Source organism: Delphinus delphis, chromosome 9 (assembly GCF_949987515.2).
Source record: "Delphinus delphis chromosome 9, mDelDel1.2, whole genome shotgun sequence".
In the NCBI taxonomy this organism is placed as follows: domain Eukaryota; kingdom Metazoa; phylum Chordata; class Mammalia; order Artiodactyla; family Delphinidae; genus Delphinus; species Delphinus delphis.
Genome location: NC_082691.1, coordinates 19904417 through 19921546, shown reverse-complemented (window position 1 = coordinate 19921546; position 17130 = coordinate 19904417). Strand labels below are relative to the sequence as shown.

The following is a 17130-nucleotide window of genomic DNA, read 5'->3' as shown; positions in this document are numbered from 1 at the left end:
GTAGTATAGACAGGTTGATGGGAAACGTCTGTTGGGAGCAGCTCTTACAGTGACTTAAACAATTACCACCCTGGTCTGCCTTGATTCTAGGATGTAGAATCATTCATGGAATTACTTTGAACACAAGTTAATCTTGCTACCAGGAATCTAAGAAAAAGAAATGGAAAGTTATTCTTTTCCATTGTTATAGCTTCTTCCAGTCCTTATGAAATTGTGCTTCTTTGGCAATACTTTGCATATCGATCACAGATTTTCTTTCCAGTGCTCATTCATTCAGCAAGAATGTATTGAGTGGCATATTGAAAAATATATCGAGTATATGTGGAGGTAGCAAAAGGGGTGCTTAGAAATACAAACATAGCTATCCCTATGGTGTGCTCAGAGTTTCAGACCATCTCCTAATCTCCCTCTTGGAGAAACAAACACAAATTCATGAAGACTGTGAAGATGGTAGAATGTTCAGTTTCCTTTTCTTTTCAAGGCATTTAATTTCCAAAATGATAATAGCACATTTTTTTCTAATTATAAAAGTAATGCATGCTCAGCTCACTGTAAGAAAACAAAACAAAACAAAACAGACAATACAGAAAGTGAAAAACACCATAAATCTGTCATTCAGAGCTTAATTAGCACATTATGGGGTAGATCCTTCCACGTTTTTTTTCCTATGCACATATAAATGTGTTTTATTTTCACAAATGGAATCACACTATACATGCTATTTAATAACCTTTTTTCATTTAATATGTCATGGATATCACTCATTTAATATAGATCTAGGGCTTCCCTGGTGGCGCAGCGGTTGAGAGTCGGCCTGCTGATGCAGGGGACACGGGTTTGTGCCCCGGTCCGGGAGGATCCCACATGCCGCAGAGCGGCTGGGCCCGTGAGCCATGGCCGCTGAGCCTGCGCGTCCAGAGCCTGTGCTCCGCAACGGGAGAGGCCACGGCAGTGAGAGGCCACGGCAGTGAGAGGCCTGCGTACTACAAAACAAACAAACAAACAAATAAATAAAAATATAGATTTACATTCATTTTACTTTTTAAATTTTTTAATTGAGGCATAGTTGATTTGTAATATTAATTTCAGGTGTACAACATAATGATTCAACATTTTTACAGATTATACTCCATTTAAAGTTATTATAAAATATTGGCTGCATTCCCTGTGTTGTACAGTATATCCTTGTAGCTTACTTATTTTATTCACAGTAGTTTGTACCTCTTACTCCCCTATCCCTATCTTGCTCCTCCTCCTTTCCCTCTCTCCACAGGCAACCACTAGTTTGTTCTGTATTTCTGTGAGTCTGCTTCTTTTTTGTTATATTCACTAGTTTGTTTTATTTTTTAGATTCCACCTATAAGTGATAACGTAGAGTATTAGTCTTTCTCTGTCTGACTCATTTCACTTAACATAACACCCTCCAGGTCCATCCATGGTGTTGCAAATGGCAAAATTTCATTCTTCTTATGGGGGAGTAGTATTCCATTGTATGTATATGCCACTTCTTCTTTATCCATTCATCTATTGATGGACACGTAGGGTGCTTCCGTATCTTAGGTATTGTAAATAATGCTGCTATGAACATTGAAGTGTATGTATCTTTTTGAATTAGTGTTTTCATTTTCTTCAGATACATACCTAGGAGTGGAATTGCTAGATCATATGGTAGTTCTATTTTTTAGTTTTTTGAGGAACTTCCATACTGTTTTTCATAGTGACTACACCAATTTACATTCCTACCAACAATATACGAGAGTTCCCTTTTCTCCACATCCTTGCCAACATTAGTTATCTGTGGTCTTTTTGATGATAGCCATTTCTGGCAGGTGTGAGGTGATATCTCATTGTGGTTTTGATTTACATTTTTCTCATGCTTCGTGATTTGGGGCATCTTTTCATGTGCCTGCTTGTCATGTCTTCTTTGGAAAACTGTCTATTCAAGACTTCTGCCCATTTTTTAATCAAGTGGTTTGTTTTTTGGGTATTGAGTTGTATGAGCTCTTTATATATGTTGGATATTAACTCCTTATTGGTCACATCATTTGCAGTTATTTTCTCCCATTCAATAGGTTGTCTTTCATTTTGTCAGTGGTTTCCTTTGCTGTGCAAAAGCTTTTAAGTTTAATTTGTTTCCTTTTGTTTATATTTACTTTTGTTTCCTTTGCCTTAGATGACAGATCCAAAAAAATATTGCTACAATATATGTGGAAGAGTATTCTGCCTATGTTTTCTTCTAGGAGTTTTATGGTTTCCAGTCTTCTATTTAGGCCCTTAACCCATTCTGAGTTTATTTTTGTATATGGTGTGAGGAAATGTTCTAATTTTATTCCTTTACATGTAGCTGTCCAGTTTTTCCAGCACCACTTATTGAAGAAATTGTTTTTTCCCCATTGTATATTCTTGCCTCCTTGGTTGTAGATTAATTGACCATAAGTGCATGGGTTTATATCTGGGCTTTCATCCTGTACCATTGATCTATATTTCTGTTTTTGTACCAGTACCATGCTGTTTGATTACTGTAGCTTTATAGTGTAGTCTGAAGTAAGGGAGCATGATACTTGTAGCTCTGTTCTTTCTCAAGATTGCTTTGTCAGTCTACATTCACTTTAAATGGTTGTAGGAAAGTACCACAATTTATTTATCCAATCTCCTATTGTGGCATTACACTTACTTCCAATTTTTTGCCATAATAAACAATCTTATGTGTGCAACTTTGTTCTGTTGTTATAATAGTATATTCAGAGCATTTCTTACAAACATTTATTAAATGCCATTCATTAGACTTTACACTCACAACCTGGTATTAACTGAGACCCCAGTCTCATCTGTGCAAATCAGAGGAAGGAGTAGAGTGACAGGCAAGACTGTCTCAAGACTCAGACATGTCTGGGGAAGTAATATCAAAGTAGAATGGTCGAGAAAACAGAGCTGGATCTTGTTTGCCTTTGTTCTTTGTTATCTTTATTGGTATATACTATTCAAAGTCATAACCATTGAATTTGTTTTCTTACTAGTAAAATGGAATTAATGATATTACCTGCCACAGGGGTGTTTGTGGGGATTGAACAGCATAATGGATGTAAAGCACTTAGTACACGCCTGGCATACAGTTGGTGTTCAATAAAGGTAGCTTTTATCATCATAGAGAAACCTTAAAATCCCAGCCAATAGTCTTACAGAGAACAGGGACCACAGCTGATTTCTAAGCTTTTCGGGGAGGCGTTCTGACTGGGGTATGACTCAGGTTATGACCATGTCCATAAAATAGCAAACAGACCTCTCTGGGGGTTAAGTCTGTTGCCTCCTTCCCTCCTCCTTCCAGCCAAATGCTTACCCCAATGAAGTTGTTTTTCCAGCACTTGGATGTTATCCTTAGTGCCTATAAAACCCTCAAGGGTTATTTAAAGTGCTTAATTCCAAATAAGCACTAAGAAACTATGTGGATTTCTTATTTTATTATTTGTCAAAATAGGAGAAACTTCACAGGGAAGTCTTAGAAACTGCTTTTCTCAATTTGACTCTATTTCCTCTCTTCTCTCTGTCTCCCCCGAGGAGGATGAGGGTTTAATGCTGACCTTGATTTCTCAAAACAAACTTGTAAAATAGGTATTACGTCCACTTTACAGATAAGAAAGCCAAAGCTCTAGCAAGTAAAATGACTTGGCCACATCTAGGAAGTGGACGACCCGGGATTCAAACTTTCCTCTGATTGCAAAGCCAAAGTACTAACCATCTTAAATTTGAATGTACACACTGGGGGCTTGATACTGCCTCAGTAGGTCTACCTGGGATTCTGGAATCTGCATATTCACAAATACCCAGATGACTGAGATCCAAGAAGGTCCAGAGGAGGCACTGCCCTTGGCCATATAGCATTCACAAAGCCCAGTTTCTGCGGCAGGGATCCCCAAGGCCATGGGATTTTCTCCCACGGTCATCAGTAAAATGCCTTTACTGTAACATCAGTACACCTTGGAATGAAGCGAAGCCATGTGTATGTTTTGGATATTTGCTCGCTTAGAAAATGAGTCCCAGACCAGGGTAGGGGCACACCTGGTTTCTGAATGATTCTACTGTACTTGTTGAGGTCTTTACCATCTCCCCAGGACAGAGCCAGATCAACTGCAGTGACCTTTCCATCTCAAAAATCCTAGTTGTCCATCCTCTGGCTGCCTTGTCTTATCTTCTACTGACCCAGTTGGCTTTCCTACTTCAGAACAGGTTTCTAATGCCTTACATCAGTGAGAGATTGAGAGATGTGTGGTATCACGTGGAGGAGGTGGTGTGGGGTACTGCAGTACTTTTCACACTAGAGTCTATGAAGCCTTGGAGATCTGCAGAGGTGTGATGTAGAGGAGGGACAGGGGAAGAGGGGAAGACTGGGCAGAGTGGGGTTCTGGGCCCTTGATCGGGGCAGCTGCATTGAGTTCTGTTTCACGTGTAGAACTGGAATTCCTAAAAGATTCACTTGAAAAAAGTGTTTCACTGGGGGAAAAAAATGAAAAACTAGTGGAGAAGGAACATCACTCTAGGTCAAAAGAAGGCTAATTCAAGTCTTCAGCTAACTAGCTGGATGACTTTGGGCAATTTCATTTCTCTAGGTCTCAGAGTGCTTACCTGCAAAAAAAAAAAAAAAAAAAAAGGTGGGGAGGGGTGGAGGTTAGCCTTGTTGACACCTGTCTTAGTCTGTTAGGACTGCCATAACAAAATGCCACAGACTAGGCGGCTTAAACAAAAGTATATTTTCTCGCAGTTCTGGAGGCTGGAAGTCCAAGATCAAGATGTGGGCAGGTTTGATTTCTGCTGAAGCCTCTCCCCTTGGCTTGCAGATGGCCGTCTTCTTTCTGTGTTCTCACATGGCATTTTTTACATGCATGCGCACCCCTGGTGTCACTTTCTCTTCTTTCTCCCGGCATTTTCTGACCCGTCCCTTCTCTCTTTTGGTCCCCATCTTGCACTAGTCATGCATTAACCAGCCTGCCTAGTCCTGCTAGACAGTGAGCTCTGTGAGTGCAAGGGCTGCTTCTGATAGTACTCTGTGTCCCAAGCACCCAGTGCACAGCAGATGCTCAACAAACCTCAGATGTTTCTCAAAAGGAGCCTTACGCATTGTTATGGACTGACTTGTATCCCCCCAAATTCATACGTGGAAGCCTTAACCCCCAGTATGACTGTATTTGGAGATATGGCCTTTCAGGAGGTAATTAAGGTTAAATGAGGTCATAAGGGTGGGGCCCTAATCCTATAGGACTAGTGTCTTAAGATGAGATGTGAGACGTGAGAGGGATTCGGCAATTAGAGAACGGGAGGAAGGGCATTTCGGCAGAAGGGGCAAAGGCCTGGAGGGTTCCTTCCGAGACCCGCAGGTCACATTCAGGAGGCCAGAGCACAGTCTGAAGTGGGGAACCCATGAAGAGAGGCTGTGGTGGTGAGGCCACGGGAGGCCTCCTGGGCAGTGCTGAGCACATGGATTTATCTGACAGCAAAGGGTCACCTCTAAAAAGTTCTATGCTGAAGAATAGTCCACTCCTTTCTGCATTCTAAAAAGCTCTAATGTTCTGCAGTTCAGCTGTTCTCTGTCCCTCCTGTACTGCTATGTCATTTGTGGCTAACTGATGTCAGCCAATCAGTAATGGATTACACATTTGCCAAACGCATTAGGTCTCTTTTTATATATATACATACAACTTCTAAAGATTACTTTCCGTTTACAGTTATTACAAAATATCGGCTATAGTCCCTGTGCTGTACAGCACATCCTTGAGCCTGTCTTACACCCAGTAGACGGTACCTCCCACTCCTCCACCCTTATATGGCACCACCAGCCCCCCCCCCCCCACTGGCAGCCACTAGCTTGTTCTCTGTGTCTGCTTCTGTTTTGCTATATTCACTAGTTTGTTGTATTTTTTAGATTCCACATATAAGTGATATCGTACAGTATTTGTCTTTCTCTGTCTGACTTATTTCACTTAACATGATGCCCTCCACATCCATCCTTGTTGCAAATGCATTAGTTCTTGATTTCTCCTCTGACAGGGGCTACTGTGTGTGTGTGTGTGTGTGTGTGTGTGTGTGTGTGTGTGTGTGTGAATTACATCTTGATTATAAATTGCCTTATGGACTCTGTGGTCTACTTCCTTTTGGTCTAGAGAGCAAGCATACATCATACTTGAATGTCTTATTTCATTACAGCCAACCCCCATATGGATAATTAGGATCAAGACTGTTAAATTTGTGGTAATAAGCGCATGTGAAAGCCTCATGACCTTGAACTCTGTCTGCTAAAACTACTCAAGACCATAGGTCCACATCCTAAGAAACAAAAGGCTCACCACTTCCTGAAGGAGAGGATGAGTTGATGATTTTAAAGAGTTGTGCCTTACCATCATTTCATAGAAGCTGGTAGAGTAGTTAGAAAGAAGAAAGGGGAGCATCATTTGGGCTTTAATAGGTAATTGTTAGTAAAGCCCTTTTTAATAAAACTGATTCTAGCACTCTCGGAGAAATTTTCAAAAGACATTTCCTTCCTTATTGTAAATTCTGTCCTAAAAGAGGACAGGTGTTAAAGAAAGCATTTACGTGCACAAATAGAGATATATCAATATACATTGTCTGGGTAATATGATTATAAACAAAATCATCCCCCAACCCGGAAAATCTCTCCATAAAAGTAGTAGAAAAGGAAAAGAGCTTTATTGTTGAATAAGCATTAAACCAGAATGTGGTGCACATCACAGTCAATCTGCAAAGACAGAATGAAGTTAAACATTTTTGTAGGGCCGAGCAGATATAACCCATTACACACATATTTTCAGGATATTCATGAAATGCAAAGGCAACACAACTATGAAAAATTTGTAATTTCTATGCACGGAAGAGTGCTTAGAAGTCACTAAGGCAGGGATGATGTAGTAAGATTGACACCCAATCTATGAGTTCTCGTGAAATACACTAAGAATGAGGGTACTACACTCTCCCCCTCCGACGGGCACGTCTTTGGACTTCATTATTAAAAGCCTTTCAACCTGTGTAAAGTACGGAATGGCTTCCTGTTAAAACTGGACAGTGAATATTGTTAGGATTGATAAGTCAGCACTCACATTCTATTCTCAACATGCTAGGGGAAGCCTACCAAGTAATTGTGCCTGTTTTCTTGTTTTTAATAGATTTTACAGTATTCCTTAATGGGGACAAGGGGAGGAAGAAGAGAAAAGAGATGTTCATGAATTAACAATCGAAATTGCTCCTCATGAATTATTTATTTTCCAGGAAAAGTCATATGAGATAGTGTTGTGCCTGATGTCAAGGGTGAATTGTCCCTTGCACACAGGAATAGGGCAAGGTCACCAGGACCTGAACCTCAGGCCATTTTCTGCCCCATCTCAGCAAAGAAGATTTGCATGAGGAGTCAGAAAAACAGTTTGAGCAGTTATCCTCCAACTCTCCTGTGTTCAAAATAGTGTGTCAGATGGAAATGAAGTTGGAAGAGACAGACAGAAAGAAAAAGAGAAAGAAAGGCAGAGAATATAAAGGCTAAAAAATAGGAGAAGCTAGGTGGAGAAAGGAAAAAGAAAATGTACTAGGTCTGTCTAAGGCTGTACATTTTTCATTTCTTAGCTACCTCTCTATGTATTTATATTTTTAAAAAAATTATTGTGGGGCTTTCCTGGTGGCGCAGTGGTTGAGAGTGTGCCTGCCGATGCAGGGGACACGGGTTCGTGCCCTGGTCCGGGAAGATCCCACATGCCGCAGAGCAGCTGGGCCCGTGAGCCATGGCCGCTGACCCTGCGCGTCCGGAGCCTGTGCTCCGCAACGGGAGAGGCCACAGCAGTGAGACGCCCGCGTACTGAAAAAAAAAAAAAAATTATTGTGACAACCAAGTGCTAAAATCTCTATTTGTAGGTTCAGGATAGAAGAACCCCTCCCCCTCCTCGGCTCCCTCTGCCCAGCCCTTTAATGGAGGTGGAAGGAATTGAAAGCCCCCAAAAGTCCACACTGAGGTTTCAGGTCACTGAGGACCTCCACCAGTCTCTCAAGATTTGCTTTGCTGGGTTTTTCATAGATTCCTGTGACTGGTTGGTTTCAGCCATTCATTCAACAAACAACCTCTGAGCACTTATTATATACCAAGCACATCATTGAGCTGAGAGTACAAAGATGAATAGGACACAGTCTCTCCTCAGGGAGCTCATTCCAGGGCCTTGCATCCTAGAGTGTGGGACCAGCAGCAGCATCACCTGGGTGATTGTTAGAAATGCAGGTTCCCAGGCTTCACCCCGACTTGCTGAATCAAAATCTGCATATTTAACAAGCTACCTGGGCAATTCTTAAACATATTGAAGTTTGAGAAGCACTGACCTAGTAGATTATTGGCAGGGGAGAGGGAGATGCTCTTCTGTTTCTCAATTCTTCCGTTCGTTCAGCAAGACAAAGGAGGTGCTGATGGCCTGGAGCTCACATTCTCATGGGGGAGAAAGGCGAAAAGAAGAAAATACATGAGATGGTTACAGGTCATGCATAGTGCTATGAAGCAAATAAACTGAAATATGATAGAAACCAAAATGAACTATGACAGGTAGGGTGGTGGAAGCCTTCAGGAGTAAGTTATTTCTATTTTGTATCTAGCTTTCTGTTCTAAAAATGGAAACGTAGTCACTGGTCCTATGTGAAAAGAGCCAAAGATTATAATACTTCGTCCTCCTTTCCTTTTCTCCCCACTCCCCATCCCTCTGCCTCTGGCACCAGCCCTGAAACTATAGATGCCACCTAGCAGGTACAGTCACAGCCAGGCCCATTGAAAAGTCCAGGCTGCAAGCAACTAAGAATTTGGATGCAAACTGAATTAGAAAGCCCAGGAAGAAGTACTGGGGTTACCTTTCTGGTTGGGGTAAAAAGGCATTAGAGAATATCGAAGGGCTGGTAACTGGTGTGTAGCTTCCTATCTCACTGTTTTCTTGCATCACTGCAGTCACGGGCCAGAGAGTGTGCTGATGGGGATTGTTGAGTGGGAGGGTGGCCTGCAAGTAAAGATGAGCAATGGGCATATGTCGATGCGTGCAATCACAACAAATTCAGGCCTTCTCATCACCTATAGTGCTGGTGTTAAGCTGCAGCAAAATCAGTGTTAGGCCTTAGTTCAGCCCAAAAGTATGTTGTGAGCATGCATTTATCTTCAGCACAGATCCTAATGCCCTACAGTTAGACCACCTGAGGCACAACCCAGTGATTGCCCAAAGAGAGGCTATGGATAGACCAGTAGGTGGAGGACAGGGTTTGAGGTATTGCTCCTCTAGAAATTATGTGTCAGGAAGGAACGCACAAGTCAAAGATGGCGCACTCTTCCTGACCTGTGAGCATTGTGCCGGCTGTCCAGCTGTTCGTGTCATTTACAGTATATTTAATGCGGCAAATCCAAACCACAGGCAGAGAACGGGCATCTGCCCACTGTTCCAGTTATCTCTTGCTGCATGACAAACTATCCCCAAATTTAGTGGCTTAAAACTTTGTCAAAGTTTTGTTGAAAAAACTCACACCCATTAGGATGGCTACTAACACCCAGTTTTATTATATCTCACAATTGTGTGGATCAGGAATTCAGGAAGGGTTGAGCTGAGCAGTTCTTCTGCTCCATGTAGCATCAGCCAGGGTCACTTGGTGGCATTTGGCAGGTAGATCAGTAGTATGGAGGGTCCAAGAAGGCTTCATGCATAGGTGGGGCCCTTGCAGGAATGGCTGGGAAGGCGGGCTCAGCCAGGCCATTCTCCCTCTCCACATACTACCAAGGCCTCTCTATGTGGTCACTCCAGCAGGGGAATCAGAAACTGCCAGTTCTCTAAAGGTTCCCAACATCACTAATCACCAGAGAAATGCAAATCAAAACCACAGTGAGATATCACCTCACACCCATTAGGATGGCTAGTCTCAAAAAAGCAGAAAATAACAAGTGTCAGAGAGATGTGAAGAAATTGGAACCTTTGTGCACCATAGGTGGGACTGTAAAATGGTGCAATAGAAAACAGTATGGAGGTTCCTCAAAAAATTAAAAACAGAGCTTCCATATGATCCAGCAATCCCACTTCTGGGTATATATCCAGAAGAATTGAAAGCAGGGTCCTGAGGAGGTATTTGCACACCCATGCCATAGCAGCACTATGCACAATACCCAAGAGGTGGAAGCGACCCAAATGTCCATCAACAGATGAATGGATAAACTCAATGTGGTACATACATATAATGGAATATTATTCCACCTTAAAAAGGAAGGAAATCCTGTCACAGGCTACAACATGGGTGAACCTTGAGGACATTATGCTAAATAAAATATACCAGTTGCAAAAAGACAAATACTGCATGATTCCACTTAAAGGAGCTATCTAAAGGCATCAAATTCATAGAAACAGAAAGCAGAATGGTGGTTACTAAGGGATGGGGGTATGTTACTAAGAGAAAGGGGGATGTTGTGTAATGGGTATGGGATTTCAGATTTGCAAGATGGGAAGTCCTGGAGATCTGTTTCACAACAGTGTGAATATACTGAACACTACTGGACTGTACACTTCAACATGGTTGAGATGGTAAATTGTATTTTATGTGTTTTTCTTTTACCATGTTAAAAAATAAACCACCTGTACTCTTAAAGCCCAGATTGAAGGGGAGGGGAACATAGACCCCATCTCTCAAGGAGAGGAAAGGCAGAGAATCTGCAGCCAGCTCTACCCTGCCACACCCACTGTGGGGCAGATCCTGTCTACAGCACCTGAGGGTGTAGATGGTGAGATGTTATTTCCAGGGGACTGTATTCAACCTCCCAGAGATGAAGGGTGTCAGAAGGCACTATCAGAGGTGGGCACAGTTTGAAACAATAGAGTGAGAGAAAATGACTAAGCTTGTATAGCCAATGAGAAAAAATGGCCTGGAATTCCGCCCTTACTCATTTTCACAACAAAGATTCAGCAAGCTATTCTGCTAAAAGCCTGACCACCCCCACGAAGCATTTTTCTCACTTAGACAGCGCCTGCCCCTCAGCTATCCTGACAGTGGGAGCTCCAAGCCCTAACTGAATAGGTCGGATAGGAACAATACGCAGAGCAGATCACAGGAGACCTTTCAAAGCCGGCAAACACATAGAAAATTCAACGACACCACAGCATTTAGACAGCCTGGACAATGTGGCCGTTATAAATGCTGCTCTCATGAACAGCGATTCAAATGACAGCTTCGTAAAGGGTTTGCAAAGAGCCCTTTGGAAATGGAACATAGGCGACTCAGAGCCCATGACGTGTTACAAGGACAAACCCGGCTGAACAAAGATCCACAGCAGCATTGAATGACTTATTTATTCAGCCCTGCTCTGTACAAACCTGGGAGAAGATGACAGCTTTTAAATCGCCTCCCCTGAGCTTTGCAACATCCATGGTGCGTGGGAAATGTTAGCAAAAGTTTTGAAAAAAGCAGAATGTTTTACAAAGCGAAGATCACAGTGTAACCATGCTAATGCTACCACAAAATTCTGCAGACGGCCCTGGTGTCTCAGAATTATTAGGCAGAAGGAGTGACAGTAACATCTGGAGAGGGAAACTCTGCCCTTTATCCTATTCCACCTGCTGGCTTCACACGTCTGTTTGAAAGGCTAGCCCCTGCCAAGCTTTCCGGTGGAAAATTCTTTGTGCGGGCCATTTAAGTGATTGCTGTAGAATTCTAATTGCTCTCCTTTGGCAAAGTGTTCTCCTGGTATTGTATAAGGAGTGTTGGTGTTCTGATCAACCCTGGAACACAGGTGCTGTTCTTTTAGCCTAGCACAGGCTGCAGAATTCTCGCATGCCCCAGGGTTCCTGTTGCATGGTGGCGTCACGCCCTAGGGAGCTGTGTCTGAGTAACCCCAGCCCAGCCAGCTTTCCCAGGAGGCCTCCTGACAGTGCAGCCTGTGCTCACAGCAGGACTGGGACTAGGGTGAGGCAAATGAGGAGCCTGGCATGCAAAATTTAAGGAGGCCCTCGCCCTGCATTTGCACAACCCTGAGAGTGAGCGCCTCCTTAAATCTCGTACCCGAGGAGCCCCACTTGCCTTCCCTAGTCCAGGCCTGGCTTGCAGGCTTCACTCTCTCTTTTCCCATACACTCCTCACCTCCCCACCCAAGGTTAGTACTGGGGGTGGGGAGTATAGTCCCAATGTGGACAGTGGTCAACAAAGAAGAGAACTTTAAGAAGGAAGGGCTGAGTAATCGACGGTGAGATTACAGCGAGGGATCTAGTGAGGCATTTGGCTACACGGAGGCTACCCGTGACCCAAGACCAAAGCAGATCCAGGAAGGGTTGGTGATGAATGACTTGTCCTGGTCTGCCCCTCCGCCACGGGCCCAGATGGTGGACCGGAAACTGGAAACCCTGTGAGACTGGCCACAGAGGTTCCCTTCCTACAAGAAGGCTCAGGATCTTCCCAGGGAGGTACCTACCCTGTAGGAAGCTCCCTTCTCCCCAGGCTTGTGTGTCAGAACTAAAGCCCTGATCTAAAGCCCTTCCACCCCTGTTTACTCTCTTCCCAGCCCAGTGGGATGTTATAAAGCCAAATCAGGCAGCTTAGAGCTGTGGAAAGAGAAAGCGGGAGTCTCCGTTTCCGAGATGCTAACAAATGGTTCACACCACGTCAGGCTTTTCTATCGTGAAATCAGGGGTATATTCATTTGCAAACCTAAGACAATGGGGACTCCCTCTCGCCTCCCTCTTGCCCTACATCACACACGTATAGTCCTGAGAAGTACACTTCCTGGGACTACCTTCTCTTCCACACACACGGCCACTTTTCATCGCCCATTTCCCTGTTCTCCTTCCTACACTTACAACCCCACTCCTCCTCCCCTCCCCCACTAGCACCTTTCACAAATCTTACTCGAAAATCCAGGCATGCAGCTTTGTGGATTTTTAAATAGAAAATTATGCAGAGTGAGTGAATTATGCTGGAGTAGTGGAATCATGGACCCACAAGCCCAACTTTGGGTACCATCAAGCAAGAGCACCTCCATGACACAGCAACAGAGACCACACCAAGTTCAGAAGTGCCTGTAGCACTATGTAAAATCCATGGATGGCTTGCTTGTGTTGCTTATCTGAAGAAATCGCCCTGCCTGCATGATTCAAGCTCAAAGAATCATTACAGACTAATCATCATTATGACATGATCATATTTCAATTATCCCCTGTGTAGTCTGGGTACGTTAAAGCAACTTCTCTCACTGAGAGAAGTTCGTTAAAAATCATGAAGTGCATTAAAATTTTTTAAAGCATGTTGGAAAACAACAAGGGGCTACATTCTAGAAACAACGACAGAATCTTTCAGAGGTTTCCCTAGCATCTATTCAAAAAGCATAATCTTATCTTGAGATGTGAAACGAGGACTAAAACTGAATAATGGGCCAATTGTTTCATTATAATATGTGTTTCTAAGTGCTCTGTGATGTAAAACCCAACAGGCTTTTTTTCTTTCAGCCCCAATCTGGCCAACTAGGTGCACTGACCCATCTTCACAATATATAACGTGCCCTTAAGCCCTGGTCAACAGTGCCAAAGTCTATGAAAATCATACAAAGAATGGAGTCGATCATACTGTTTGTGGTCTCTATCAATATAGGCACAGTCCCTAATATGTTGGAGAAAAGAAAAAGCAGCCATCCCCTGAGCATTTGTCCTAAAGAAAGAATTTAAGAGAACAAATAGTTTTATATGCAAAGATATTCATTATTGATAATAATAACAAAAGAAACAGAAACCTACCTACATATCTGACATTTGTGAAATCATTGAGAATGTAATATTGAGCGTGGACTGGAGAGGCATGAGAATGGAATGGAATATTATGCAGTCATGAGAAACCGATGCTGATGATGCAGAGTGGAAACGCAGGAAATATGTTTTCAATATAATGTTAAAAATGTCATCTATACTGTGATTCCTACTGTACCAAATAAGTGCACATTTTAGATAAGAAATAGAAAGAGACATGGGAAGAAAACCGTTTGTGTCTCAAGGTGATTGGATCATGGATGATTCATCTTTATAATCATTCCTTTTGTAGCTGTTGTAATGTTGATTGGATAAGAAAGTAAAACTTGGAAGGAAAAGGAAAATACTCAAGGAGACATTTTCTATGCCAGGCAGAAAAATCAGTGATGCTTGGGATCATTTTGCATTCTTCCTTGCTCTTTCAAAGCAGCCTGTAATCTTCACCCACACATAGGGAATATGCATGTCTGGGTTATCAGGGGATCCCCTCACCAGGAAGACTGTGCTGTTTGTTTAATGGACCAGAAACCTCAAACTTTTCAAGTCTCTTTTGATAACAAATCTAAAGTGCATTTGAACCATTTGTTGGTGTGGTTTTTCCGTGACAAATATGCACAAAAATCTGGAGGACAGAAAATGATGCGTTTCTTCTTTCTCTCTTTTGTCTTTCTCTTCCCCACCCCGTACCCCCTTCTGCAGTTCTGCTAAGCCAATATTCTCTAGAATGAGCACAAAACAAATCAAATAACAGCTAAACAAATTGAATAACAGCTTTTGTACATCAACATCGAGAAGGAAGACGCTTGGGAGAGATCAGAGTACCAAGATGGATATGGGCGAGAGTGAAGCGTCCACTGTCAAAGCACCTTCTAAATCTAGATCGGCAGAGATGGGAGTGATTTTCTGGAAGGAGATGTGATCACGGATTAAACACCAGCTCATTGGAAACTATCATTGAATAAGAGCAGATAATATTCATGAGAAATCACATTCAGGAAATATTTTAAGGAAAAGGAATATAAATGTGCTAGAATTAACATGTAAAATATATATGTACCGAAGTTTGTAAACTGTCCTTTTTTAATCAAACAGAAAACAGAAAGCTTTAATCTTTAAAGATTATTTTAAAAAAGGCAGTCCATCCTAAATTATTCCTATTTCAATAGCCAAGAAGCTGATCAAGCATCAGTTATGGAGGAAGCATCTTGGAAAATGCCTGTGAATGTTTTCATAGGAGCCATGACCTTTGGTTCCCATGTCTGCCGTTCATTTATGTCACTGTGTAATTAGTTAAAACCACTCGGTTAAGAGATGTAACGCTTCAAACTTTTTACCAGTTCTGTGTTCAGTTTAATCTGTCTGTACGTGTTATTACTGAGAAAGTGTTTCTGACATATACTATTACTCCATCAAGCTGTATATTACAGGAAGTACATCTTTACATCATAGTTTCCCGAGCAACATAGATTTCCCTGTCTTTCAGGAAACAGCATCAAGGAACTCTGAAAAATATAGAAAGCTCATTTTCACCTTGGATGCTCACATATAATGTATAGGCTGCTATCAAATAAACACTTTTTCTATTTCTCCCTAATATATGCATAGGAATTTAATATACTTTATAAATAGCATCTAAAATACCTTCTTTTTTTTTCTATTTCTTTGCCATACATAACATCAGAAATCCATATCCGTTCTTTCCCTTACTGACAGGCACTCATTTTTATTTTTAAAAAACACCATTCCATTAAACCCATTTCTAAATGATAGTGAGTGGTACTAAAAAAATAAATAATAATTTAATAGCCTTAGAAATAAATGAATATAAACTTATACAGAAGAAACTTGATAGGAAACTTGATAGGAGTAAGTTGTCTTTTTGTTTACTAATGTTGGTTTCAAGAAAACTCAATTTTTTTTTAGTTGGTTGGCATTTAGAAGTAGTGACAAATGATCAGTTGTCTTCAGCAATCTTTTGCTCCCAGGCTTCCCCCACCACCACCCTCACCACATATCCTGCCAATATGCAACAACAGAAAAATATTTAATATTGAAGTAGCCAATTGCTTGAGAATGAAAACAAGCTAAAATGTATGTGTGGGGTAGTCAGCGTAAGCCAAACCACGTGCTACACCTGAGCAGAAAACATGAACATGTAGAATGCCTTCATTTTTAGACTCGAAATTAAGATCCAATTAGCGTATATCACTGGAAGAGCAGACAGAGGATAATACAAGAAGAATCAAGCAAGATACAGATCATGGTTGTTTTCTCTTACCCTGTCTCTATTAGGACCACACTCCTAGTTTTGCCAAATGTTTCTGGTACTACATCTTTTCACCATAAATGAGATTATGTTTCAAATGGCTAAAAAGTATATTACAGATACAGTCAAATATGTGAAACTCAATTCACAAAGATATGGATTTTCTAAAGAACCAAATTAGGGGAATACTTACTATCTCTAAAGTATTAGCCGTTCTGGGAGTTATTTGTTGCTTTAAATATTAACTCTCCCACTGCATTCAAAACACCCTGCTTACTAAATTCAATTACACACAACTTTTCAAGAATTCATTTTTGATTTAAAGGGAGGTACCTCTCTATTTTATCTATAATGAAAATAGAAGGTATTGGCTTTCTCTAATCAATGTAAATTACAGATTCCACTGGGAGTCCTACAACACTAATAGTGGTGTTTATGAAAATGAAAAAGTGCTTCCTGCCCACATGCAAATGTTTTTAAGAAATTTTTTCCATACAACCTAAGTGTAATTTAGCATACCATAGTGCTCTGAAGATGGGTCATTGACAATGTACCATTTGTACATAGGTAATACACATGTAAATCACTAAATGTTAAGTATACGAAGTATGTTTTTATCTTTTTTAAAAAAAGTGACTCCCTTTCTCATTCTGTTCTGTTGTATTGCGTCCAAAAGTTGTGTGTAATTTTTTTAAGGTCCAGGATATAAAGAAATTTGTTGGAATATCTGAATTTCTGTAAAAAATAAAAATAAGATTTTGTTATTTAAAAGATTGTTTAGTGGTGTGGCACACATTTGGTACATTCGGCATCTGTCTTTGTCCAGTGATCCAGTGACAGGTGATGATTTGACTGAAATAACTGTCTTTGGAAAAATCTCCTTCCTGTCAGATTCCATAATATTTGTCAACAGCAGACACTTATTGGATGTGCAGGACCCTCATCATGTGGAAAACACGATTAACATCTTCAAAGCCTCTTCTCGCCAAGTATAGATACACCTCAAGCTAAATCTTTATAGACTCAGTGGAATGAAAGTGATAAATGAATAGCCAGACTGTTAAGGAAAACCTGACATGAAATAGT

The 17130-nt window shown here is 41.4% G+C and overlaps 1 protein-coding gene across 1 annotated transcript in view; it reads left to right on the top strand.

Moving 5' to 3' along the window:
* Nucleotides 1-16801, top strand: part of LHFPL3 (LHFPL tetraspan subfamily member 3) — a 534512-nt gene extending 517711 nt beyond the window's left edge. Inside the window, exon 3 of the mRNA XM_060020284.1 lies at nucleotides 14478-16801. Coding sequence (XP_059876267.1) covers nucleotides 14478-14506 — 29 coding nt within the window. The 3' untranslated portion in view covers nucleotides 14507-16801. The remainder of the gene's footprint in view (nucleotides 1-14477) is intronic.
* Nucleotides 16802-17130: the final 329 nt, after the last annotated feature.